This window comes from Scedosporium apiospermum (assembly GCF_000732125.1).
Source record: "Scedosporium apiospermum strain IHEM 14462 chromosome Unknown SEQ_SAPIO_0121, whole genome shotgun sequence".
NCBI classification, from domain to species: domain Eukaryota; kingdom Fungi; phylum Ascomycota; class Sordariomycetes; order Microascales; family Microascaceae; genus Scedosporium; species Scedosporium apiospermum.
Genome location: NW_015971822.1, coordinates 1,360,946 through 1,387,610, shown reverse-complemented (window position 1 = coordinate 1,387,610; position 26,665 = coordinate 1,360,946). Strand labels below are relative to the sequence as shown.

Below are 26,665 nucleotides of genomic sequence, written 5' to 3'. Positions count from 1 at the left end.
CCTGGTAGAACAGCATACCCCCTGGGGGCGAGAGGAGTTACTTCGGAGCCAAAGCATATTGTTAGGAGGCATTGCCATGGAGGGTAGAACGTGTGATAGACGTGGTCGGAAGGGGTCATAGAAAGTCTATTTCCTCAGGGTATCATTCTCAGGCATGTTCATCCGGCGGGGCGACCATCCTCTCCTGGAGTATCTCTTTTCAGTGGAGTCCATGTAGGCTCGAGCTTAATATGAACTGAGAGCCTTCAAACCACCACCTAGAACCTGATCTACACAAAGAATTCCATACGAGGGCTCCCGATACGACATCTGTGATCCACTTTCAATTCCAAAGGGATGATCTGACTCCTACAACCGTCAAAAGCCGTGCCAATGGCAACTCGATCTACGGCATATGCGAGGATCATGATCGATATATTAAACAATGATGGTAGCATCCTGTCACCAGGTTGATGGAAGACAATGGCCGTTGTCGTAGTTCATTAGGCGGTTTGACGTCATCATTACTCCCCGCTACTCAAGATAATCCAAAGTCGGACTCGCAAGGAAAAACTCGATGGGGGTAATGAGAGATATATAAAGATCAGAAGACTAGTCCGGGCTTCCCATAATTTGATAACTTGCTTGATATCCAACAAGAGAAATACCATCAAGATTATAAGATTTTCGAAAACTTCAAAGAATTCAAAATGACTTCTACTATGTCACATAACCCTAACCCTACCAAGGTCGGCGACAAGCCCGCCGACCCTTACACGGCCAAGGTCCACCAGAACGATGTGCCGCTCAAAGTCAAGATGGACAGCCTCCTCAACTTCATCCACAAGTGCAAGCACGGCATGCTCACCACGAGGGATTCCAACACCGGGCTCCTCGCCTCTCGATGCATGCAGCTGTCCGCCACTGTAAGTCCTCCTCCTTAAACGCCCAATGAAGGTAATACAGAAACACTAATACAGACGGGCTAAGGAATCCAACGGCACCGATCTGCTCTTCTACACAAACACCGCCTCACACAAGGTCGAAGAACTCTCCGTCGACCCCCACGTCAACGTCTCCTTCGTCAATACTGCCGGCGACTGGGCCTCCATCGCCGGTTCTGCCTCCATCATCAAGGACCGCGCCATGATTGAACGCTACTATAACCCCGTGCTGAAGACCTGGCTCGGCGATCTCGGCGACGGCAAGCACGACGGCTCCGCTTCCGATCCTCGTCTGGGCATGATTCGCGTCAAGATGGATACGGCCACGTGTTCGCTGTCGGATGGGGGTCTGTTTACTCGGGCGGCTGAGGCGGTTCATGGGGTGATGGGCCAGCCTGGCCATATGACGAAGTTGAGGGAGATTACGGCGGAAGAGGTGAACCAGTGGAGGTCGGGCGGTAGTGCTACTGCTACTGCGTCGTCCTAAGGATAGAAAGGAACATTGAAGCTGTCAGGGACTAGATTGGACTGTATGAACATGAACAAGTCGGGGATCTTTTTCTTTTCTTAGTTAGATATGACCAACAAAATTCAAAAATGTAACAAGTAATAAGAAAAACTCTACTGAAATTAGAAACGGGAAATTCCGGGACAACGGCGGACAGAGGAATGAGAAGTACCTGATTCTAGATATTCATTATTTCTTGCTCTGATAGTTTTCAGCCCAAATCCGATCCCAGTTTTCCTTATCCAGTGCAAACTCTCGCACATATTCGTGCTCGAGCTCATGCGTGCCGGTTCCAAGGAGTATAAGACTATGCAGAGGCCCTCCAAGGATATCGTCGGCATCACAGAGCTCTTTGAGCGTACCCGCAACAAACTTCTCCGTCTCGCCACCTACCCTCGCGGCGCCGACAGCAAGGCTTTCTGGTCCATATACGCCCTCCTTCTTCTCCTCCTCAATCTCTAGCATTTGTTGCGCGCATTGACCGACGGTCATGTACCTCGGCGGCTCGTATATCTTCCTTCCCCTCGCCATATTCTCCAGACTCTGCTCCTTCACCTTGATATCCAGGAGAACGAGGGTGTGCAGGCCGATGGATCGGTTCTCACGTATCCGGTCGTAGAAAGACGCCGGGCGCCAATTGTCTGTGAAGAAGACCATGGACACGGTCTGGCCGAAGTGATAGAGCTGGAGTCCGGCAGCGCCGATGGCGGATAGAATGGAGGCATTGGGAACTGTGCGGACGGGGATCGACTTTTCGCGGGCGCGGATAACGAGATCGGTGTGGGTTGTGGCACTGAATGGGGAGAAGGGGCAAGTAAGTCGGGGCTGCCTTCGAGTATCTGAAGATGCCGCCTCCGAATAAATGGGAATAACCTACCCGAAAGGATCTCCGACAACCAGGAATGCGACGTCTACAGTGTCAGCGCCCTCTAGGATTTCGTCGCTGCTGGACTCGACCATTTCGCGGTCGGCGATGATGACTTCGCGACCATAGTAAGACTCCTACTATGATAAGCCCACTTTGTTAGCCTGCCTATGTTGAGGATTCATATATGAGTGTATATTTGGGTCGGGATGGGTGAAAACGCACCAAGATAGACTTGTCGACGAGGAGGATGCTAGTATACGCTTCAAGATAGACTCGCGCAGATTTCTTGACCACCTCAAGGCCCTTGAGGGTGATGTCAGTCTCATCACCCAGGCCTAATCCAACAAGATAGAGCATCGTGAAGTGGTGTCCAGGAGTATAATTAACAAGGAGTTTACACAAGTCCAGCGATGATGAAGTCCGGTTCAAGGTTCAACCTCCCAATGCTGGCGGGGTTGCAGGAAATTTTGGCGACAATGCTGGATGCCCCACGTACCCCGCGATAATAACTAGGGACACCCCAATGGGGTTGTGCTAATGTAAGGGACAGTCTGGTACTTTGGTGCTTCAGAGCTTGCCCCCAGAAGCCGCCAAACCCAAGCTCCTTTCCACCAACCTCTCCAAACATTTGCTCCCACGACCTCCCACGTTCGCCCCTTCACCAAATCCCCGATACTACACGCAATCCCACCTCCAGCCCTTAACTTTAACTCCAGAACCCATCTCAAAACGTTCTCCCGCCGCGAATAAAAGCACCAGTTAACCATGTCTTCATCCAAGGACGGCGGCGCCTACGGCGCGCCAGCCGGCGACACCGACTTCCGCAAAAAATACGACCCCGAAGAATATGCAGCCCGCGCAAAAGAAAAGGAGGCCAAAGAGCGTGAAGAAGCCAAAGCCCGCTACGAGGCCCGACTCGCCGGGAAAAAATACGTCCGACAGCCCACGGGCAACGAGGAGCTCATATCCGCTCGAAAAGCCGCCCTCGATGTCAGCGAGCGCGTGGGAAAAGTGCAGCTAGTTCCGGCGGGAGCGGCGACGGGGAAGAGGGGGAGAGGAGCCGGTTTCTACTGCGAGGCGTGCGATCTCACGTTTAAGGATAATAAGCAGTTCATCGATCATCTGAATACGATGCAGCATTTGATCGCGACGGGCCATACGGGGAAAGTGCAGAGGGCTACTGTGGAGGAGGTTCGGGAAAGGATATTGTGGCATGTACAGAGGAGGAAGGATCTCGAATCTGAGAAGGCGACGTCCTTGGAAGATAGGCTGGCCTTGAGGGAGAAGGAGAGGATCAAAGAGCAGGAGGAGCGGCGGAAGAGGAAGAGGGAGCAGGAGGAGAAGAAGAGGGCGGAGAAAGAGCAGGCTGCTAGGGCGAAGATGGACTACGGCGAGGATGTGCGGATAGAAGGAGAGCATGATGAGGATGACATGATGGCGCAGATGGGGTTTACTGGGTTCGGGACTTCGAAGAAATGAGCCATGGGTTCCGAAGTGGAAAATAGGGAAAGGCCTGCCTGCGGTCTCGAGCACGTTGACTCCGCTCTGGGCCATTGTATGGCATCCATTCCCAACTGCTCATAGGATACAGAACTCGCTCCGAGATTCGGCCAAGCGGGGGAACCTCTCAAGGTGGTGTCGAAAGCGTTCTAATCGCAATGCGAAGAGGCCGGCTGTTTCCTATGAGTGGTGGGCGACCCGCGGTTAAGACGGCTATATAGTTGCTGCCTTTTTTGAGAGCTACTAGCATCTAGAAGGGTCGAAACACAAACCGCTTCCAGCGGACCAGATAGGCGATTCCATGGACAAAGGAGCTCCGATAAGGTGGAGTGGCAGCTCTTGAAATGTGACGCCCTGGATTATAATACATGCTCTCAAACAGAATTTCATATTGTTCCTCGTGTCAGAGGGTTCTGGAGTACTGGGGCCTGTTTCAACGGATTGGTGTAGTTAAAATGGATTTCAAGAGAATAGTTGCCATTTATCGAAACGAATCAAGTGGAAGGAGGAAGATATAGCGAATTGAATTGGACTTTTTTCTCCAGACAACTTCTGGGCTATTCGTGCGTTTCCGTGAAGAATTCCAATGGGTGAATTTCCTGAGAAATAAGCATACAACTGACTCTTCACTATCTATGAGCCTGAAGGTTCTCCATAGGTCTCACCGAGCGCCAAGATACCGACAAGTGCTTGTAACCTTGATGTTCCCCAAAATGCCATCATAAAACGACCCCGCCACTCTGCCCCGCGCCTGGAACCCTTGCGTCTCGGTCAAAATCTAGCAGGGTCCCGAGTCTTGCCTGACAACCTCCAAGTACAAAACCGGCTCTGGCTGCACCTTCTCAAACGTGCAGCGACAATTCGACACGATAATTACGTCTTGGTATTTTACCTTTTCTCTACAAAGCCACCCTCTTGTACCCTCCTGTCGAAAATATTAAAGTCTTCTTACTACCAGCTTCAGCGTCTTCGTCTTCCACCCATTCCTCCGAGCCACCCATTACACTCTCCTGGCGAATTCTGAACGCAACTTCGGCCTGCTCCGTTGAATAGCCGCCGACTCCTTCTCCCCCCTCCATCATAGATATCGCCAAGCTTCGAGAGCCGGATTCGCGATGACCTCCTCCTCAAGCGCCGCGGCGGCTTCCCTTCTCCGCCGGCAACTGAAGGAGATGCAACGAAGCAAGGACATCCCTGGAATTTCCTGCGGCCTTGTCAACGATAACAACATCTTTGAGTGGGAGGTTATGCTTATGATCAATGACGACTGCAAATACTACGGCGGTGAGTTTCTTGCCCAGTACCTCCCCGACCACCCCCTGAACAACCACCTTTCTTTTTCCACATTACCCTACACCCTCCAGGAAGGGGTCAAACTCCCTTTTCTAACATTTTTACTGACATAAATTATTATAAAAAACAGGGGGCAATTTTCGAGCCCACCTCAACTTCCCCAGCAACTACCCGCTCAGCCCTCCCTCGATGACCTTCCAACAACCCATCCCCTTCCACCCCAACATCTACGCCGACGGCAAGCTCTGCATCTCCATCCTGCACCCTCCCGGCGAGGACCTCTACGGCTACGAATCCGCCTCCGAGCGCTGGAGTCCCGTCCAGACCCCCGAGACAATCCTGCTCAGCGTCATTTCGCTTTTCTATTCTCCAAACGACGAGTCACCCGCCAACGTTGAGGCGGCGAGGCTATTCAGGGAGGAGAGGGATGGCAAGCATAAAGAATTCAGGAAGAGGTGTAGGAAGTGTGTTAGGGAGAGTCTTGGAGAAGATTGAATAGGAAGGAAAAGGGCATATGCAAAAAAGGTGCCGGGGCTTGACAGTTCGGAAGCTTGCCAGAGGGGCGGAGTGGAAAGCGGGGGTTACTATAACTCTTATGCCGGGGAGGATTTTATCATGCACAGCATTTGCTCCGAGGGTACTGTCATTTTTGAATTTTCCTTCTTCTTCCGGAGTGTGCATAGCCAGCTGGAACATTATGTTACTCGGGGGAGGTTTGCGAGCTTTTCTCTTCTTCCACCTTGGTATATTCCTTGACGTATTTTCGTCATTGTCAGCGAAGCATGAGATCAGCTGTGAGGAGCGGAAGGATCGAGGCGTTCGGTACTGGCCCTCTGGTTTATGAGTTGTCCCTAGTTTGCTTTCGCAGGCATCATAGCCTTACAAACTTATTGATGAATATCTCAATACATTACAAGTACAAATTGGTTCTCCTCGTTCTCTATGTAACCAGGCCCAGAGCCTTTCCGATAACGGGATCCCACTCGTCATCCCACCTCCTGCTCCCTTCCTTCACAGCTCCTTGCTTTAACTTCTTGAGTTCGGTGTCTTTACCGGAGAGTAATCTCCTGAGGATGACGCTCAAGTCTTCAGCTGTCTCGAAACCGCACCCATTCACGCCCTCTTCAACGAGCTCGTCGAAACTCTCATAGGCCGAGTAGGCGGCAACAGGCAAGCCGGCACCAAACATGTCGACAATCTTCATCGGTAGATCGACGCCCGAACTAGAGCGGTGGAGACATACGCCGAGATCTGCGGCCGCAAGAAGACTAGCGTAGTCCCGCGTGGAGAGCCAGGCGGTGGTGATGTCGACGTTGGGGAGATGTCCTCCCGCTTTCAGGTTCTTCATCATTTTCTCAAAGTCGGCCTTCTGGGGGCCCTTCCCGGTAATGATGACGAGGAGAGGCGTCGCCTTTCCTTTGGAGGATTCGTCGGATGGGTCGCCTGCCGCGTACTTGATCAGGCCCTCGAGCAAGATGCCAAAGTCCTCGTCGGGAGTCCAGGACGTGCTGCTGACCACCAACCGGGTCTTTCCGGCGATGATGTCGTCGGCATGGTCCTTGGTCTCGCGAAGCTCCGAGAGGAATTTTTTGCGTTCTTTCTGGGAAGTCATAGGTTGAAAGGTAGCCGCAGGTCTGTCGTGGAGGGTTAGGATCGGCATCTTCAATGAGAAGGGCGGCTCGCGCATATGGCGAGCCATGGCTTCGGTAACAGTGACGCTGACGTCGGGTACGCGACGGCCGAAGAAACATTCGTAGCGCTTGTACAACTTGACCAGGGGATTGCGAGGGCTCCGGTTGACGGCCATGATGGTGTAGCCGTAGTTGTGCCAGTCCACCATGACCTTGCTACCTCGAAGCCAGGCGACGATGAGGGCAACATGGAGAGTCGGGATGGAAGGGGGGTTCTAGCAGGGCGGGCGTCATGTAAGTGAGCTGGTGTCTTCAATCTTTTAGGTTATGTTAAGGCTTCTAACGAACCTGAATAATGATCCACTTGGCAGCGGGCGCCGTATATGCGAGAGTGCAAAAGAGGTCGTACGACTGCCATACTGCCTTGAGCGGCAAGCCAATAAACAGACTCATCTGCCATCGGAGCCACTCTGGCTGCGGTGTCAGAGGGTAGAGGCCGACATTGGGATTACCCACAAGACCAGGATGTCGGGCAGTTTCTGTAATTCACAGACACGAGTTAGAAAGCCGCGGGCCTGGGCATCTCAGGCCCCATGTGCAGGCCTCATGTCCACTTACCCTTGTAACCAACGAGGTCGACCTTGGAACCGCTCTTCACAATGCTAAGAGCATGATATTGCATGCGGGGGCTGCGCCCAATGTCACCGAGGACGAGGACCTGGTAATGGTCATCCTTGGGATCTTGCGCAGGCTTGTACCTCTTTGGGAAAATGGCAATGAGGTACTTGGAGAAGGTGATAAGGATGAGGGCGGCTACAATGCCAGCCACAAAGGTGAAGAGGAAAGCAAGGGTATTCGACATGGTCAAAGGCAGGGATCATTCATAAAAATATTGGGTGTCGCGTGTATCGCGGTGGCAGCGACAGGTTGTGGCCTCATGCCAAACCTCACTTTTTGCTTCGTTGTGTTGTGCTGTGGCAGATGCTTTGTGGTAATAGAGCTTGAGATGAAGCTGAAATGGGAGCTTGAGAGCTTCAGCCACCTGTCAGAATCCCAAAATCCGATCTCAAGGGATGGTCTGGAGTCGAGGCTTGCCTCCAATCGTAACAACGAAACAACGGAACGGCAAAAAGAATATGGATGCGGGTGTGTTTGATTATAAGTACTTGGATATAACAGCTTTCAACGAATTAATGAAGACACATTGATGTTAAACCATTACAACATCGATGATGTGCTGTTTCTGTCACAGTTGCCTCTCACGGTGCCAGACACCTGCTCCTTTTGGCAACAGTTCTAAATTTAGGCGCCTGCCAGATTTGGCTGGCGGTCAAGAGAGGAGGTTACTGTTGGCGGCCCGACTGGCCTGCCGCCAATTGCGCTTAGCTGGCGAACCTCAAGCGAAGTCCAACACCGATGTGAACGCTGGCTGGAGAGGACCTAAAAATGCTAAGAGGTTGGCAAATGTTGGGCGACCTTTGCAGCAGTTGTAAAAAGAGCCGAGCTTTAGTTTCGTCGTTATCTAAGAAGGGTACTACCATGCCCCCAGTTGGTAGCGATGGTGATGTCAGAGACGCTCCAAGATCTCATTGTTCTCATGTTCTCACGAAGGGCGGCACGACCGGAGGCGTTCTCATCGACTGGGACTCCTTTGACAACATGTCGTTCAGATAGACAATATCGTACCATTCTGAAAGATCTTTAGTGGAAGCCTGAGGAGTTGATTCAAACGTAGCCATGGGCAAAACTAGTCCGGTTCAGCCTTTGCCTGTCTTCTACTAATCATTTCTGCAACGACATCGTCCTCTAGTTTCTAGGCATCGTCCCGCGAGAATTCAGGAAATGATCCTCCCTCTACCTCGCGTACCTAGCCAACGTATGGGTGCTTATCCCGGGATAATCGGAGCAAATACCTGAATCTCTTCGGGAATATTCGTGCCCTCCGAAAGCATCCATTGCCGAGACTCGAAAATAAGCTCCATAGCTCGTAAGAGGGAAATCTGCGACGGGGTGTGAGGAGTGATGTCCTTCATTCGTTCTTTGAGTAGCAAGTAGAACGAAAGATGTCGATTAGCAGTACCTAAATACGTACCCTGTAGGCTCGGCTGGTATGATGGAGGGTAGAAGCTGGCAAGCTCCCAGTCGATGATCGCGGCAAGCTTGTATTTCTTGTTTCCGCCTAGAGTTTCACTTGACTGGGGGATTAGATTGCGAGGCGTAAGATCGTTATGACAGAAGACTGCTTCTCTCTGCCACTGCTCCATGTCAGAATCGGTGACTGTGAGTGAACCAATATCTTCGAAATCAGATTCGATTACAAGTCCTTTCGGTTCCGGGATCAGCTGAATGGTGTAGAAAGACCTCTTCAACTTTGACCTCTACTCGATGGAAGATAGTAAAGAGGGCCCATCATTCAGAAAGCCGGTCTCGGGTCCCCCAATGACTGCCATATTTGAGAATCTCCTTGCTTCCTTCACCAAGTACTCTATGCAGAATCGGTTGAACTTTGGCGTCGGTAAGTCGGGCAGTCTGCAGCTTCGACAACGCCTCGACAACGGCGGTTACGACAGTTCTCCGGTTCTCTCCAGTCATTTGATCCCAAGCTTCCTCTAGGGTGACTCCTTTGACTCATTCCATTGTACTAAATTGGAATGGCCTTCCTTTATCGTTGACTGCACTACCAACTTGGAGAGTCTTCGGGACAAGGCCGGGGATGCAGGCGGCAGCGATCTCCTGCATAGCAGCGACCATGGCAAAATGGAGAGTTGACGTGCCATTCTGAGCCTCTAACCGAATGACACACGAATGTCGACTACTTTTGAGGGGACTTGAGAGAACGGCTGTGAATATGCACTTGCCCCAGTTCTGGACAATGATTGATACTGAAGAGGGCCGGTTTTTCGCGAAGATATGTCTAAATAGGCTCTCGTCTGGAGCTACGTCGTGATCAGGCATTGTCCGAGTTGAGGTTGGCGAGTCAAATGGTCTCGACAGGAGAGCATGTCGGATCAAGTATGATTCTAATTAATAAACCAAGCGCGTCAAGGGACTATTACCTCCCCAGGGACCTTGAGCAATGGAAATGCTCGGCAGGTCGTCCGAAGAGATTCGATTCCAGCTTAGAGAAAGGGTTCAAAATTGACTTGTACGACCCCCTCAAAGTCAATCACGGCTCGTTGGTGAGGCTACAACAGATTAATCAATTCAAGCTCCTACGCTGGAATTAGGAGGATCTGAAGACGGTATGCTCAACAGCTCTGTCGAAATTCCTGGTTGTGCGTGACTGAATAGACCAAGGCCAGCAATAGGAAGCCGTTCTGTTAATTATTATCAGTGGACTGCCTGCCGCCTTGGGAAGCCAAGATGCAAAGCCATCGATTGGTGTGTAGCTGTAATTAACATTAATATGGTATCCGATGCGGGATTGCCAAATAAAAGACACAGTGAACCTGAGCCTCACATTCGGAGAAGTTTTTGTTGATGTTGTAAAACTTCAATGTTACACCTGTGTCCGAAGGTAATTGATCTTCATTCGGAGGTCTTCAATCGTTCTCTCGAGGTTCGAGGTGCGACGAAGTCGGTCACCTCTTCAGGCAATCGAGAGACTTCAGTGTTTGTACCTGTGTATTCTTGTCAATTGTCACCAACTGCACTTTTCAATTGTGGAGATCAGGGACCAATTGCCAATTGGGGCAGGAGGTACCTGACATCTGGCTTCGTCCCGAGCCTTCACAGCCTCAAGTTGTTCTGAGGGCGAGCAAAACGGATCCGTCAACCAATACTTCGTATTTGTCCAATAGTCTTCCATCTAATGTCCACGCCACACTACCATTTATGGACCCTACTGCACAGGTACGACTCCGCATCGGACTAGGGATGCAGATTTCAGCCAGTGATGCGTCTTGCTCGAGGTCTTTCCCCTATCCTGGTATCCCAGTTACGACGCGATCTGTTCTCTCTCTACGAAGTATATCGCCGTTATCATTATCATCACCCATCGTAGAGGACACACCTCAAGATCCCAAATGATAACCACCGATCGCCGTACCCTCTAGCCTTCGCCTATCGTATCCACTTTTCCTCGTCAATTTGCTCTTTTGTTAGATCGCATTGTATTGCGTAGAAGTCCACAATTCACTAGGTCCTTAGAAGCGCCCCCCTTGCGCCGGACGCCACACTACGATCTGGGCAAACTGTCAATCTTCGTTGCTGCCCCCTCATGTCGCTGCCAGCCTCTCCTTCGTGTTCACTTTAGCTGAGACATTCCTCTTTGCTGGCCTTTGAATCTTACCATCAATATCAATTTCTGGCTATCACCATATGACTTCATGACCCTTGTCCGTGGCCAGCACCATTGGCCTTTTACGACCGCCTGCAGACCTACCCGAAGTGCGTCGCACGCCTAGAGAAGCACAACCTTCGCCGCCTCTAGCAAGCAAGACGACAGGTACCGCGCCCACTCTCCCTCCCGGAGTCGAAGCTCCCTGTATATATTTCCGGGCTCGACATCCTCCTCAACCATGACCTCGTCCTACTCGATCCCAGCTCCTCCGCTCCAACATATCCACGATCCTCATCACTCGCATTGCCACTCCCACACACACTCAAATGGCAGCGCAAACTCCATTCCGACGCTCCACCCGCACGGCTCGATATCGTCCTACCTCACGCCTGACGCCCAAATAATACCCAATGGCCGCGCCGGTCGGGTCAATTCCTTGGACCGCGAAGGGGACGATGGTGGAGGCGGGCACCTGGGGCGCACGAGTTCCGGTTTCCAGTCCATTGCTAATGGGCACGCTACCAGGGAGCGAATGGCGCCGCCAGCACCTATAAACATCGCGGCGTCGTGGAAGGAGGAAGGCGGTGGTGGGAAGATTCTGATGACGCCGGCAACCAACTCGACGCCCATCAAGTACCAATTACCTCGGTATACTGAGACTACATGCAACGAGCACCATCATGAATATTCCGGACACGACCACTCTCACTCCCACTCTCACACTCATGACCATCCACATGGTCACGATCACGACCACGACCACGACCATGACCATTCGCACGATCACCATTCGCATTCCCACTCTCATTCCCATGACCACAGCCCTGGAGCCTCTTCCGAGAAGTCGCTATTGACTCGAGTACTCCTAAAGCATTGCGTGTCATGGCCGCTCCTACACGCGATATTGGCCGACAAAGACTCAAGGCGCATATTTTATTACATGTTGTATGTCTAGCTTCCCTGCAGCTGTCAATTTCTGCCCGTATAAATCGTGACCCACTACTCACGCATCTACATAGTCTCAATGTGTCCTTCATGGTTGTCCAGGCCTTTTATGGCTTTGCGACCGACTCTCTAGGCCTTCTCAGCGACACAGTACACATGTTTTTCGACTGCGTTGCTTTACTTGTTGGTCTGGTTGCAGCCGTTGCGAGCAAATGGCCGAGAAGCCAGCGGTTCCCCTATGGCCTTGGGAAGATGGAGACCTTGAGCGGTTTTGCTAATGGAGTCCTCCTGATGTAAGTGACTTACACCGGGATTCCCTTCCCTTGCGATTTTCACAAGGTATTCTGACACACAACTCTCCCTTTTAGTCTGCTCAGTGTCGAAATCACCTTCGAAGCCGTTGAGAGGATATGGGACGGCTCTAAACCTACACGCCTCGGCGAGTTACTAGTAGTGAGTATCCTCGGTCTGCTCGTGAACCTCGTCGGAATTACCGCCTTTGGCCACCACCATCATGGCCACGATCATGGACACAGTCACGGCCATAGCCATTCCGATGGCTGCTCCCACTCCCACTCCCACTCGCACGACCACCACGGCCACTCCCACGATAACGAAAATATGCACGGCATCTACCTCCACGTCCTCGCCGACACCCTCGGTAGCGCCTCCGTCATCGTCTCCACCCTTCTCACCCACTTCACCAACTGGGGCGGCTGGGACCCCACCGCCTCCGTCTTCATCTCCGTACTCATCTTCCTATCGGCCCGACCCCTCGTCATCTCCTCGGCCAAGAGGTTGTTGCTGAGCGTACCGGATGACGTCGAGTATAACTTGCGGAACATCCTGGCGGGCATCAGTCAGCAGAGGGGGGTCGCGGGATGCGCCGTGCCGAAATTCTGGCTCGACGATCGCGATAGCGCCGGCGATGAGAAGACCGAGAAGGCTGAAGGGAGCGTCGGTGGGAGGAAGTTGTTGGGAATCGTGCACGTCGTGGCAGGGAAGGGGTCGTCGCTGGATGATGTGAGAGATAGGGTGAGGGAGTTTTTGCTTAGGAATGGTATGGATCTCGTGGTGCAGGTGGAGAGGGAGGGGGATGCTACTTGTTGGTGCGGGTTTGGGAGGACGGGTGGGCCTCCGAAGATTAATGGGCCGAAAAGTCATTGAGCCTGGAGAGGCTGTGTATAGTGTGCGTGACAGTTGGGTGTGTTATCTTGGGTTCCTCCGGGGTGATGAGGACGGTGATGGCATTATTTGCATAGTTGTAAGGGGCGTCTACTACAGGATACAATGTATATGTAGCATTTATAAATAAACAAAACAGGATACAAAGGAACACCATTAAACCCCTGTTATTTTTTTTATCGTAAACATCAAATAACTACTCTTTCTTTCACATGAAACTATGGGACCTCCAATAACTTCCACACTTCGCCGTTCAAGTACGAAGAAAACATACCGACCCAACCTATCCATGAGACCTTTAGGCTAAAAGAACAAGACAGAAAATCCCATTTACACGATGTATTTACCTCCACAACCGTTGCACACATCCTTGGACACAGACGCGACCACGTCCGAGGAAAGACCGTGTTCGGCAGCGATGCGGAGGAGTTCCTCAATGAGCATATTCGGCTGTCCACACAACCCGCAAAGCCTAAAGGTTGCCGGCGCAAGAATGGGCAGGCCGGACGTTACGCACCGGGCTAGAGAAAAAAGACAGGAGTTAGGAAAAACCAACAAGGTTAAGAGGAATGAGAACGAAACTCACAAAACATATGACCGGCTGTGCAGATAAAGTCACTGCCAGATACCTCTAGCTGCTTAGTACAAAGGGGGCACTCCAACGCCTCGATGGCCTCGCTAAACACGCCTGCTAATTTAGGCTCCGCTTCCGACGAGAAGCCTGGCACAGGCGGGCCGCCGGAGTACATCCACTCCCAAGCTCTTCCTTCGGCAGAAGTAAGGGGTGTTGTTCTTTGGGCGGTGTTATTACCGTTGCCGTTTAGCGTCTGCGGAGTGGAAGGGCGGGATGTCGATAGAGTCGGCGTATCGAAAGCTACGCGAGATTTGCAGGCTCTGTCCGGGATGAGGGTGCTGTGTTTCGAGTAAAGTACGGCGGTGGTAGATGCGCCTGGGGAATGTGCTAGGCCCCATATTCGTGCGCGCTGAGGTTTGACGGTGGCTTCGTCGGGTATCTCGATCTTTACTTCCTCCTCTTCTGATTCTTCTCCGAAGGAGCTGGGTAGAGAGTGGGTGGAGTCGGAATCTGATTCGGAGTCGATGAGGTATTGAGATGTGGACTCCGGGAGGCTAGCGTTGACAAGCTTGCGGAGCGTAGTGACCCAAGTCGGGACCGCAAAATCGGACGATGAGTTCCTGTATTGAAACCAGTTGGTGTTCGTAGAGGTGGCCGAAAGGCGGGTTAATGCATAGGCAGGAACTGGGTTTTCAGTGGGAGTGGTAGAAGGGGACGATCGCAAGTTCACCACGAGCCCTAATCAACATCATTATCATTTAGTATACAGGGTCTGCGGGGAGCAGAAATGAAACAGCCTTGACTTACCTGAGATCGGGTTTAGGTTATCAACACCCCTATCAGTAGGGTACAGGCTCTTGCAGGCCACTGGATGGTGTTGAGGCCTTACTGGTGCTTGTCCTAAAAGATCCAGTTCGAACGGTTTGGGCACAAAAGGCGTCACGACGACGCCACGACAGATTTTGGTACCTTTTGCATCCCATACCTGGAATCGAATCAAGGCTCATTAGCTAAGGTTCGGCTACGGAGAAGCACAAGATGCCTAACTCACGGTGTCTTCCCATTCCGTGAAGGCGTCTGTTGATAGATGTGTGCATATTCCGAGGATATCGTTCTCACTCAACTCGAGTTTCGGTAGCTTCCCACGTTCCCACCCTGGCTGCAGCGTCACTCGTCTGAAGCCAACATAATGCGGAGCGAGATACGAGATGGCTGATATCCGAGATCCGTCTTCCGCGACTGACCAGGGACTCCATTTTATTGAGAAGCCAGACCCAGCCGACGTGTAGTCAGGATCGTGAACCTACATCTTGCGTTTAGAAATGCGTATGGCCTTACTTCGGTTACAAGGATGGGGAGGACTTACACTCAGTTTGTCGTGAGGCCCTGGAATTCCAACCCTCACTATTTCGTCTATCTTCCACGCAGGATCACCCTCATTATTCGTGTTCTCCTCCGTGACGTTCTCCAAGTACTGCACCGCCTCGACAACAAGCTCCTCCCCATCCGTCTTATACGCCAAGAGACACCGTCCAATCTCCACCGCCTGGCTCCAAGAAAAGGCCGTAATCTTGTCCCCGCTGGCTGAAAACCCCGTGGGCGACGAGGCGTCCGCTAACGGAATAGTCGCTCCCACTCCCCAAAGAAGCTTCCAAAACCGAAAGTCGCGCGCCTTAATGTCCATAAGCGCGGTCTTCCGATCAAGCACTTCGCCGTGCGTGAGAAGATAGCCCTTGGTGAGGAGGACGGTGATGACGGGACGAAGGTTCGGACCGACGCCCATCGGCGACCACTGCAAGCTCACCACCTGGTTAAGCGCCGACCCGACGCCCGTCACGACCCCCACACCGGCGCCCATAAAATCGTCATCTTCCTCCTTGTAGTGAATAACGGCACCCTTCTTCGCCAGTAGCTTCCGATTTATCCGCGGGTCCGTAACCTGGGGGATAAGGAGTCTCAGAGGTACCGTCGAGTATTGGGGCTTACCCATTGGCGAAAGTCTCAGGAACCATGGCTTATCCTCTGCCGGTTCGGCGCCGCCCTCCTCACCTTCTTCATCAGCGTCGGAGCCGTCGCCGTGGACGCCTTCATTTCGAAAATGCGGTAAGTAGATGTGGAGGGAGTCGTCACCCGCCACCGCTAGCTCGCCATCACAAGACCAGGCGAGGGAATGAGTTGCGGAAAGACGTGAGCCCACACGGAGTGGTATTAGAGGGGGGATCTGTGGGTGTGTGAGCTGAGAGCTCAGTTTGCGTCATCTGGGGATTTCGGCTGCAATGCCAATCACTCACTTTGCTCTTGGACATTATTTCATAAAGGTATAGCGCTACTGGAGTAGGGGATACCAAACCTCATACTTAACAAATGCCGAAACTTCGTCATCCTGGTTTTGATGTGCGATCTTTCAACAAGAGACGGATCATGGATGTGCCTTCTTCGAGAAACTATGAAGTCGGTTTGAGGCCCCACAACTGATAACACCTGCCAACACTGCCATTGTGAGAGCTCTTCTCTTTTGAGGCTGGAAAGTCAGGACTGTCATTACTCCTTCTTTTTTTTTGGGGGGTATATTTTCTACAAACAAAGTCGCCGCTGAATGCTAGCTCGCTAATAATACATATGCGCATATCTTCTCTGTTTGCCTGCTCATCCCTCTTCGGTGAGTTCGTGGCGTCCGATCCTCTGCATCCTTAATATGGCCATAAGCGGACGCTCCAGATGTCAGAGATCTAAACCAGGTACGGAAGAGGGGGAATTGATTGTTCCCTGGCAGAACTGGCCGTGAAAAGGTCCGTCGGGAAACGGAGCCGCCATGATTTTTAAGTATCCTTCTCCGTCTTAATTACCATTAGACCGCACTCTCCAAATATGAACTCAGACCCCAAAGAAGAGCGCATCCCGCAACAGCAGTAGCACCATAGATCTTCTTCGTCCACCAGTTGTCATCTGTTAGGGGCTTCGCCAGCGGCACCCTCACGTTCTGCTTCGCAACGGCGGGCTGTAGTGCCGGACCCGTGATATTCTTCTCCGCGGCATCCTGCTCGTCGGCCCTTCTCCGTAATTCAGCAATGGTCCTGCTCAAAGACAACAGATCCTCATCAAGAGTGCTGTTCGTGGCGCCCTGGACTTCGACGCTCTGTACGTTGCCGAAGAAGTCGGTAATTAGACGGCTCCGGGCCGCGTTCGCGCCGCCAGGGAACAGATCGTAGCGGAAGCCAGGGTTGGAGTGGATCTTGCTAATGTCGTAGCTATCAAATAGATCGCCAACAGTTTTCTTGCTGCTCATATCCTGAACTTGATTTTCGAGGAATTCGAGGTTATAGTACGTGAATCGGTCGATGACGGCAACGCCGACATCGTTATCGGCATGATGCGAGTACGAGGATTGATCGAGTTCCGATGAGCCGGTGGCAATAATATTTGGGGAATAGAGCTTGCTGTACATGGTATTGGCTTGGCAAGTATCAATCATGAAGAGAATCTCGTGGTACCTAGATAGCAGGGTAACTTGTGAGTATCGCGTTCTGACCCCGTTGGTAGACTTGACATCTCTCACCTCTTCTTCTCCCACATCTGCTCAAAGGCGTCCGCAAGGTCATATGCACCAATCTCCTCCGCATCTTGGAACTTTAAGAACTCATTGCCGCCATGTCCGGTCATGTAGACGAGAATGTTGCTCCGATCATCGGTCAATAACCTCTTGCTCCTTGGCATCTCGTCGCCGACCCTGTCGGTCAAAAGGCGAATAAAATTCTCAACGGTAACTTCGTATCCACGATAATCCACCTCGATATTGTCCCCATACAAGTCCACGGCTCGATCGGAGTTACTATACACGGTTCCGGGGAAGGCGTTTCTAGGGTTGCAGGCCATGTCATCCGGAAGCATGAGAATGATTTGGGAGTCGGGAATGCCTAAACGTTTCACGGTGCGATATATGGAGAGAACATTGGAGAGATGTCGGTAGTTGAACCAGAAGCGCGAGGTGCCGACGAGAACGGCCCAGTTGCTTGTATGCTGCGCATCAACGCCAGGGGCGGCGGCGAGGAGTGCGGTCAGCGCCGCGAGCGTGGAGATACGCATTGCGAAGAGCACGAAGTCTTGTGGGGAGGGTAGACAAAGAAGGGATAATGCGCCGAGCGGCCGGCCAGAATTTGACTATATCGGGAGGCCGTCTACGATGCGCCTTGTCCTGGCGATGATGTCAAGAACGTGGTCGTGGCTGAAGAACGATGTTTTGTGATTTGTCATCGATGCTGGTAATGACTAATCGTCTCAACTTATTCATGTTGTTCATTTTAAACATCGACTCAAGTGAGTCTCAAAATGGTCCCGGCTTGGCGTTTGGCTTTGCCTGGCTGGCTGTGCCTCTCGGAGGCTACAGCCCAGGTGCAGTGCGACAGGGACCAAAATTGTTCAGGGCTAATATCCCGTTTCGGATTGGAGGAAGCCAGCGTGCGACATGCAGCGGCGCTGTTCACACCATCCCAGCCCATCATTGCTTCTCTTGTTGCTGGAATGGCGATATTCAGGGGTTTGGGGGAAGTGGTCTGTCCCTCCGAAAGGAATTAGCTTCAACAGTAGCAACGGCCAATCCGTGGCGAGTTTATTCGGCTGCCTGGTAGAGACCAAGCGTGCGATAAGTTGTAATACAGGGGTGATGAGAAATGGGCCGTTTCTTGAGCTTGGGAGCTCAATTCACGGAGTAATATTAGGAAGTACGGGCGCAACGATGTTGGTGATGACCCCACGGCCCGAGGTGCGCAACTTGGGATACTGAATCCTTGTCGGTGCCATTGAGTCCACTGGTTGGAGGAAGAAATATACCGTATGTGCGAGTCGATCGATGATGCTCGCAGTGAAGCTTCTGCCAAACTAAATCACAGCTTCCCTCGCCTGTACAACCCACAACGACCCGTTTCCTCATGCCGACCATTACACTGCGCTACTAATCTACATAGTACAACGAAATTGTATACAAGTACCCTCTTATGTACACTACGTCCGACAGAATGACGTGAAAGTGAATGTACGAAGTACTCCGTTACAAACGCTAAACTTGAGCCCGCCGCCCATGTGCGCCGCTAAATTGAACGGATCCTTCGACCCCTCAAATCACATGCTCGGCACGTTTTCCCTGTGATCGTGTTCTCTGTGCTTGAGACTTCAATGGAAAATGCCTTTTCCCCATTCAAGCGCTCTTCGGAAGGCGGCGGTTGATGGGAGTTTAGCTGGGAGAGAGTGGTTCGACAGACTACTTCGGAGGATTTACCACGAATATTAATAGACTCGAGGAAATAGAACATTCTTTCCTCCACCTGCCGTTTTCCAGTGCAACATCAACTTCAACTAGATCTGCATGTACAATACAAAATGGGTGGATGGCGTATGGCCAGCGTATGACAGCATGGCAGGATCAATGGCAGGATGTATGGAGTAGGGGTTCTCGTTTGCGCCTGCATTTTATGTACCTGGGCTGGCCGTTTCCACATGTCATTCGAGACGGCACAGACACACGTGTGATGATGCCAAAGCAACAGTCTGTCTGGGCGAACCTGAGGCTTCCCTGATTGGCTTCTCTTGGCATCAAATCTCTCAACTCGAACGACTTGCAAGTACGAAAGTGCGAAGTGCCGGGAATCGATCTTCTAATTTTGCGCATCTCATAAGAATTCAGTGTTCGAGAAAAGTCTACTCTATGTAGGAGCTCAAATTTTCCGTCACATTCTGACTCACTCGGCATCTTTGAGGTAGTTTCTCGATTTCATCTCACGAAGAATCGGCCTCAATCCCTTCTAAAGTCGCCAAAGTTGCCTTGGACTTTAGCACCAAGCAAAGGCTTAATCCACCCCGCACCCTTCAAGCGGGTCTCCTTTTTTTTCCCTTCCAGGGACCTCCATGCCAGCTGTGCCCACTACAAGAAGTCACCTGCACACCTCTGCACATCTTCTTCTCCATTATCCTCGTGTAATACGGGTACGGCCCATACTCTCCCTCCCCAGCCACCAAGCACTTGTTCTTTCATCAGAATCGAGCACCGAGTTGCGATATCCTCTACGGCTCTTCCATCCCCGGCGCTCATTCCCCGCGACCTACTTCGTTGTTGGAGCAAGCTCCACAGTCAAATCGCTCTCTTTGAAACTACTCCTCACTAGTTCTAGCGGAGGAGCTGTCCTCGTTACATACCCCACCCACCCCGACCTTTTGAGAGCTGGGCTCCGTCTCCATCCTACGCTATTAATCCGCGCCGCAAATATATCAAGGTCGCTCCGCCTCAACATCTCCGGTTCGGCCTCCGAACTCTTACTGCCCTCCTGGCCTGACACTGGAAAAACGCGGCCTGCCCTCCTGCTTCGTACCCTCAACCACGCATCCTGGCGCGCCGCCACCCCCCTTCCGGATCGTCAAACGGACAGGGGTCCCGAGATACGTAACCTTGTCTGTGCAGGCACCGTATCCACCTTATAACCCGAGCTCCCTTCTCCAAACACTCCCATCATCACAGCTTTCTTTCCACACATCATATCCTCAAGATAACATGGGGAAGCCTCCAGCTTACATCTTTGTCGTAAGGTATGCATTTCATTCAAACTAACTCTTCTTCGCTGCCGTTTTATTTGGCTGTCACTGACACGTCGCATTGTACCTTAGGCATGGCAACCGACTCGACGTAGTTGATAAGAACTGGGTCCTCACCTCAGCGACTCCTTACGATTCACCCTTAACCTATGGCGGATGGCTTCAGGCTAGAACGGTCGGCGGCAAAATCGCGAGTATTATAACCCAGGCCGAAGCAGAGTACGAGGCCGCAAGGAATGGAAATCCAGAAGGAGAACCACCTCCCGGATCGAAAAAGCGGAAACCCAAACGGCGCCTCTTCAAGGTCGCTTTACACAGCTCGCCCTTCCTACGATGTATTCAGACTGCCATTGGAATTAGTGCCGGACTACGTGAGCCCCCAGGCACGCCGGCTCCATACCCTCGCCAAACGCGTTCAAACAGTGCCGCCTCAGTGCATTCTATTTCGCGACCTCCACCCCGCCGTTCAACGGCCTCTCCTGTTGCTTCACCAATCTCCGTGGATCTTAACCTGGATGGAAACCAGAAGTTCGACCACCGCCTGTTTCCTAAAACTGTGCTCCGCCTTGATGCATTCCTCGGTGAATGGCTGTCGCCTGAGTATTTCGAGACCATAACGCCGCCTCCTTCATCGTCGGCAATGCTTGCCGCAGCCAAGGCTGATTTGCTGCGGCGAGAGGACTACACCAGATATTCCGACCCAGGACTCCGAGCTAAGCCTGCGGCGAACAACAATCAGCTATGGCAAAAGAAAGACGAGGATAGTTATGCGGTGAAGGGCCCTCTCAATACGATAGGCAGCTTGGCTAACGCCCTATCCGACGCGGCACAGCCGCAAACGCGGATACCACAAGTTGGATACGTCGCGCCAGTCCCCCACTACGCTATATCCAATGACTGCAAGATTCCGGAAGGCTACGTCGCTCATGCCCGCGATGCGTGTGTTACCGTGGACTATGCGTGGGACTCGACTGGCCCGCCGTTGAATTTTGGCGATGGTGGGATCTACGGCGAAGAATGGACCGCAATGCATAAACGATTCCGAAAAGGTCTTCAGGAGCTGGTTGATTGGTATGGTAGTTGCGACAACCCTACCGAGCTCAACTGGAGCTTTTCATCGGACTCGGCTGCCAACGGCAAAAAGGGCGCGGAAAATAGAGTGCAAATGATTAACGGACACATGGGCGCAAAAGGGACGAATGGTCATACACATGTCGCGGGTGCTGCGACGAAACCAGAGGATGGGGAGGATGATGAGTACGAGGAAGAGTCTGTTGTCATCTTGGTTTCTCATGGTGCTGGTTGCAACGCTCTGATCGGTGCGATTACCCATCAGCCCGCTCTTATGGATGTCGGTGTGACATCCATTACCATGGCTGTGCGCAAGTCGGACGGATATGAGATTGCTGAACCCAGTTGGAGTCATCTTCACTACGAGAGCGAAAACGGCGGGGGCTCGGCCGGAACGCCGCGAAACACTCCTCCCGTTCATCTAGCCTACGATCTTCATATGACCGCTAGCTCAGACCACCTTAGAGGGGCTCCGACCGGTCCAGCTTCGCCCACACTGGGAGTCCATCATCCATCGAGGTCTTCCTCCATGGGTGGCGGGTTTCGCGGACGTGTTAATACCATGTCCTCGACCGAGTCGCCGATACTTCGACCTTTCACATATGCAGACTCATTCAACCACATCGGAAGTGCAAGCCGACGCAGTTCGGCGAGCGCGTCCCTCGGCTTCGGTCCTACGAGGCGGACATCCAAGCCATCCAATCTCTCGACCGACCCTCTCACACCCGGAAGTGGCTTGATGACTTTCCCTTCGCCGATATCGGCTCACACTCGCACGTCGTCCTTGGGTCTCTGGTCTCCCGTCAAGGACGTCGAAGATGAAGATGACTACTTTCCGGATTTCGACAACAAGCGGTTTGAGAACCGTACGATTAATATGACCAGCACCGGCCAGGAGTCGACGGCTGCTGCCACCGAGGATGGAGGTCTTAATTTAGACTTGTCGTCGTCGGCGATTCTGCCGGACACACCGCCCAGTAGATCACTGCGGCCTTCGAGACAGGCGTCCGAGGCATCGGATGACTATATGGCTGCGCAGCTCGGCTTCACGTCGACGGGTGGAACGGGCGGTCTATGGTCCGCACCTCGGGCTGAGCCTAGAAGGCGTTGGACCGTAAATGAGAGGTGATGGACATTCTTCAGCCCATGGCGAACCAGGCGAGACTGATAGACGGGACCTTGGCAAAGGGGGGCTGTATAATTTTGCAACGTCTTGAATTTTCCTTAATATGGTTTCCAGAAGAAGAGGGGAGGATGGATACAACACGCAGGGGAAAGGAAAGAAAACGAAGAAGGGGGATGAAAAGTCCAGGGAAGGATGCATGCAGAGCGAAAACCAAGTAGATTAGATACCCAGATATGAACATTCCCACTCAGAGAACTACGGATATCCAAGATGATTTTTTTTTTCTCGATTACTTCTTCTTCTTCTTGACTGTCTATCCTGTATATTGGGGAAGAAGTGACTACTGAAAGAGGAAAAGAAAAAAATATTGAAGCATGGAAAATGCGATATAATGACACATGAGTGAAACTAAACAGATATACTGGCTATACGCAACAAGAAGAAAGAAAGAAAGACAAATGCCTGAACAAGTCTATCCGCAACGTGAAAGACGAACGACCCATAAATAGCCCCCCGAAAGTAGAACCCCAAAGGAATGAAAAAAAAAAGGAAAAAATAGTCGAATGTCATAATATAATGTCCAACATTCAACTCCGAGACTTTTCCCCCCCTGTTCCCTGCCAAGACAACAAAACGTACCACATCGACCCCCCACCATCTCTACCTTCTCTTCTATTTTCCCTCACCAGCCACACACTCCCCGAGGCGTTTTTAATTGAACATCTTGTTCATAGCCTGGTGAGCCAACTCGACACCCAAGAAAGTCGCCGCATTCGCAGGAACAGCCCTAGCAAGCGCGGGACCGAAACCAGGGAAGAAAGCCTTGAGACCACCCTTGGCGTACACCTCGCGAATAACGCCGCCAAGAGTGACGTTACCCTCGGCAGTTTGAAGGCGGGACTTGACGGTATCGATAGGGAAGACAGGAACCCACATGGCTACACCAGCAGCGGCACCAGCGCAGGTAATAGCGAGGAGCGAAAGCTCGCCCTGGGGCTTTCCGGTGACGGGATCCTTAGGAGTCAGACGACGCTTGATGTACTCGTAAGCAGCGAAGTAAGCAGCGGAACCGGGACCATCACGGGCGAGGGTAGCAGCGGAGCCGCGGAAGACGGAGCGGAGACCGCCCTCGCGGTAGAGCTGGCGGACGACGTCGAGGGCACCGGAGTACTTGGGCTTTTCGCCGGGGGCGAGGGTCTTCTCGCCTTGGACTTGGAGGATGACTTTGACGCGCTCGAAGGGGGCGGTGATGAGGGTCATGGGGATAGCGGAGAAGAAGCCGGCGGCGGAGATTTGGCCGATGGTGAGGGGCGTGTTGGGGGAGGTTGTGGGGGTGAAGTTGCGGACGAGGGTCTTGCCGAGGTCGTAACCCCAGAAGGAGACGGCGACTTTGAATTTGGTGTGTTAGCTGGGAGTTTCTCTCTCACTCTCACTCTATCTCTCTCTCTCTCTTTTTGAAGAGAAAAGTGGCCAGCGGGCCCAGGTAAGAGAGCGCAAATGCCCCAAAAGGAGAAGGGAAAAAAAAAGACAAGGAAAAAAAAAAGAGGTTTGAAAATGGCATAAACAGGACAGAGCACTTACACATGGGAGTGACACCGACCAAGGGCGCACTGACACCAGCATACAATCCCCTCCTCAGACCTTCCCTCGCAACACTCTTCCTCACGACATCAATGGCAGACGAGTACACGCCCCTCTCGGCCGTCTGAAGGCGCACCTTGACGAGATCGAAAGGGTGACCGACGACGACGGCGCAGACACCACCGAAACCACCGGCCACGAACGACCGCACCTGGGCCATGGCCTCGGACTTGGCGGCGGTCCGGGGCGCTTCCGTCGTCGTCGCGGGGGCCACAGCGGGCGAGGGCTTCGTGTCGGCGGGGATGGCGGCGACGAGGGCGGCCGCACCCGGGTTGGGAGCTGCGGAGGAGGACATTTTGGGACGCGGGGGTGGGCGGACTCGCGGCGAGGGCGGGAGAGGTTGTGTGTTGAGGGTTGGGGAGCGGGACGAAAGAAAGGAAAGGAAGGAGGGGAGGGAGATCTTTCTCCGAGGTTGGGAGGGGAAAGTTTTAAGGTGTTTTCAAGGCTTGGGGAAACCTCCTCAGGTCCCGCAGGAGTAGTGTAAGCAAGACCCGGACCCAGTTGGGGAACTAACTTGAACTAATACTTGACAGGATAGACTTCTGGGGTATTAAACTGCGCAGGCACACGTGACCACTGCACTGTTCCCGAGATCTATGCACACTATAACTGCAAAAGCATGGTATTGAAAAGAAAAGTAGAAATTTGGAGAAGGGAGTTGAGATTCCAATTGGGGGAAATCGGACTTGAAAGGAAGGGGGAAAGTGATGAAGATCGAGGGGCCTTCTTAACCGGGGTCCGGTTTGGGGATGTGTGTGTGTGTGTGGTGGTACTTCCCCAGTTGCCACCGGGAACTTGCACAAGCTACACAATTTCAGCGGTTTGGCTGTGTACTTTGTGGTGTACTCGGAGATGTACTCGGAGGTGTACTTGGTAGTGGTGGGGTTTACGTCACTGACTTGGGCCGAGGCTAGATGGGAATTTCAGGGGTCCTTGTGTCCTGGTCTTTTGGGTCTTGGGTAGCACCATTTGGCAGCCATTGAAGCACCATCGAGCACACCAAAGCCTCAAGCTCAGAGGGCAAAATAGCAAAATAGCGTGGGAACAGTGGGGGGCAAAGAGCGACCAGGGTGTGGGGATTAGGGAATTTATGGGGAACAGCACCAAAAACACGGGAAATTTTGGTGGGGTATTGCTCGATGCAGCCAAAAAATAGTGAATCAATTCCCTCAAATCGTCTGGACTTTCTGAACTCTGGGTCTTGGCTTGGTTCGTGCTTTCCCTTCCCTTCTGTGTGCCTTGGCTGCCGTGGCCCATGGTTCTCGGCTTGTGACAGAAGCCGAGATTCCAGCGCAGCGCAGCATTCGGCAATGTCACAACGTTTGAAGCGCACCTGCTTGCGTCTCCGGTGGAAGGATCTTCTCTTCTTTCTTTTCTCGAACGGGCTGCAGTGAAAATAAAATAATATTATATTTTTAATCGATGCATCATATCTTCTTCAATCCTTCCCCCTCATCCCTCCCGGACCGGAAAAGTTCTCATTGATTGACGGCTCTTGTTGCTGCAGCTGATCTTGCTCTCGAAAATCGAGTTGTCCCGAAATAGGCGCGTCTTAATTCGTTTGCCTCGGTCAACTTTTTTTTTCCCCCGTGGCTTTCACTTCAATTTGTTCCTTCCTTTTTTCTTCGATCCCCGCACTTCTCCCCCACCTTGAATTTTATTGAAAAATTGGGGGAAGGCACCAAGCCCCGCCATCTCCCACATCATTGATCCAGAACTCCAGCTGAGCGAACCGGTTTAGCCTTCATCCACATAACCGGCCAGTCTTATCTGCCAACTCTAATTCCCATGCACCCCGATTCATTGCCACAACGGCATCCCCAAAGCCGGCCGAATCTTCATGTCTGACCTGATCCCAGCTTCAAAAGGGAACCAGCCTAACCCAACAAGATCTTCCCTGCTCCCCCAGTTAAACTCTGCGGCTTGGTCTGGAAGCCTGAGTTTAAACAGCCTTCCTCCGCCTAACCCCCCTTTGGGTCTTGAAGCCCAGCACGCCACCTTGAACTAAATAACTTAGACCTACACCCACAAGACCAAATGAGATGTGACCAAGATCAACTGCCTTTTCCGCCTGCCCGAGCCGCTTCCTAGTGAGGCGCTTCCATCTCTCCATCACCCGCCGCCTTGTGTGCCTTACACATGCTTTGAGTGTCTGGTGACCCCTCTGCCAATATACTTCGTTGTTCCCTTCGTCCATTTCGTCTCTTTCGTGTTTGTAATTACCATTGAACTTGGTCGGCTCAGTTAATGTGACTGGCTGCACAAGGGACTTGAGTTGCACTCAGCATCTAAACAACACCCCCCGGTCAACCCGTCAGAAAATCGTTGATTGGTCTCGTCCCATTAACATCCAAGGACAACTCGATCAACGTTACCATTCGTCTTCACATGCTTAAGTCACTCAGTTCAACTCACACGGACACAGACGTATACGGAAGGTAGATAATGTACTCGGCTCAACATTGAATATACACTCCACTACACACCACAACCACTTCATCCTTACATAGAAAAAACACACCACCTCATTTCAACCAAC

The 26,665-nt window shown here is 52.2% G+C and overlaps 9 protein-coding genes and 1 pseudogene across 9 annotated transcripts; 5 read left to right on the top strand and 5 right to left on the bottom strand.

Moving 5' to 3' along the window:
• Nucleotides 1-689: 689 nt before the first annotated feature.
• Nucleotides 690-1,410, top strand: SAPIO_CDS8450 (Protein bli-3; the record flags this gene model as incomplete). Its single annotated transcript, XM_016790077.1, has 2 exons — nucleotides 690-905; nucleotides 970-1,410. The coding sequence occupies 2 exons, from the start codon at nucleotides 690-692 to the stop codon at nucleotides 1,408-1,410; spliced, it is 657 nt and encodes a 218-aa protein (XP_016640340.1).
• Nucleotides 1,411-1,620: 210 nt separating this feature from the next.
• Nucleotides 1,621-2,656, bottom strand: SAPIO_CDS8449 (Diphthine synthase; the record flags this gene model as incomplete). The annotated part of the gene is made up of 3 exons (XM_016790076.1): nucleotides 1,621-2,224; nucleotides 2,309-2,433; nucleotides 2,522-2,656. The coding sequence occupies 3 exons, from the start codon at nucleotides 2,654-2,656 to the stop codon at nucleotides 1,621-1,623; spliced, it is 864 nt and encodes a 287-aa protein (XP_016640339.1).
• Nucleotides 2,657-3,064: 408 nt separating this feature from the next.
• On the top strand, nucleotides 3,065-3,778 carry SAPIO_CDS8448 (annotated as a pseudogene; the record flags this gene model as incomplete).
• Nucleotides 3,779-4,914: 1,136 nt separating this feature from the next.
• Nucleotides 4,915-5,587, top strand: SAPIO_CDS8447 (uncharacterized protein; the record flags this gene model as incomplete). The annotated part of the gene is made up of 2 exons (XM_016790075.1): nucleotides 4,915-5,083; nucleotides 5,223-5,587. The coding sequence occupies 2 exons, from the start codon at nucleotides 4,915-4,917 to the stop codon at nucleotides 5,585-5,587; spliced, it is 534 nt and encodes a 177-aa protein (XP_016640338.1).
• Nucleotides 5,588-6,032: 445 nt separating this feature from the next.
• On the bottom strand, nucleotides 6,033-7,585 carry SAPIO_CDS8446 (Uncharacterized protein; the record flags this gene model as incomplete). The annotated part of the gene is made up of 3 exons (XM_016790074.1): nucleotides 6,033-6,998; nucleotides 7,072-7,262; nucleotides 7,342-7,585. 3 exons carry the CDS (start codon nucleotides 7,583-7,585, stop codon nucleotides 6,033-6,035), a joined length of 1,401 nt encoding a protein of 466 aa, XP_016640337.1.
• Nucleotides 7,586-11,243: 3,658 nt separating this feature from the next.
• On the top strand, nucleotides 11,244-13,117 carry SAPIO_CDS8445 (uncharacterized protein; the record flags this gene model as incomplete). Its single annotated transcript, XM_016790073.1, has 3 exons — nucleotides 11,244-11,638; nucleotides 12,025-12,243; nucleotides 12,319-13,117. The coding sequence occupies 3 exons, from the start codon at nucleotides 11,244-11,246 to the stop codon at nucleotides 13,115-13,117; spliced, it is 1,413 nt and encodes a 470-aa protein (XP_016640336.1).
• A 348-nt stretch (nucleotides 13,118-13,465) lies between these two features.
• SAPIO_CDS8444 (uncharacterized protein) lies at nucleotides 13,466-16,015 on the bottom strand (the record flags this gene model as incomplete). The annotated part of the gene is made up of 6 exons (XM_016790072.1): nucleotides 13,466-13,656; nucleotides 13,722-14,447; nucleotides 14,517-14,694; nucleotides 14,761-15,012; nucleotides 15,076-15,930; nucleotides 16,001-16,015. 6 exons carry the CDS (start codon nucleotides 16,013-16,015, stop codon nucleotides 13,466-13,468), a joined length of 2,217 nt encoding a protein of 738 aa, XP_016640335.1.
• Nucleotides 16,016-16,557: 542 nt separating this feature from the next.
• Nucleotides 16,558-17,792, bottom strand: SAPIO_CDS8443 (Peptidase C13 family protein; the record flags this gene model as incomplete). Its single annotated transcript, XM_016790071.1, has 2 exons — nucleotides 16,558-17,200; nucleotides 17,266-17,792. The coding sequence occupies 2 exons, from the start codon at nucleotides 17,790-17,792 to the stop codon at nucleotides 16,558-16,560; spliced, it is 1,170 nt and encodes a 389-aa protein (XP_016640334.1).
• Nucleotides 17,793-20,247: 2,455 nt separating this feature from the next.
• SAPIO_CDS8442 (Phosphoglycerate mutase) lies at nucleotides 20,248-22,488 on the top strand (the record flags this gene model as incomplete). Its single annotated transcript, XM_016790070.1, has 2 exons — nucleotides 20,248-20,282; nucleotides 20,361-22,488. 2 exons carry the CDS (start codon nucleotides 20,248-20,250, stop codon nucleotides 22,486-22,488), a joined length of 2,163 nt encoding a protein of 720 aa, XP_016640333.1.
• A 708-nt stretch (nucleotides 22,489-23,196) lies between these two features.
• On the bottom strand, nucleotides 23,197-24,421 carry SAPIO_CDS8441 (uncharacterized protein; the record flags this gene model as incomplete). Its single annotated transcript, XM_016790069.1, has 2 exons — nucleotides 23,197-23,873; nucleotides 24,067-24,421. 2 exons carry the CDS (start codon nucleotides 24,419-24,421, stop codon nucleotides 23,197-23,199), a joined length of 1,032 nt encoding a protein of 343 aa, XP_016640332.1.
• Between the last annotated feature and the right edge of the window lie 2,244 nt (nucleotides 24,422-26,665).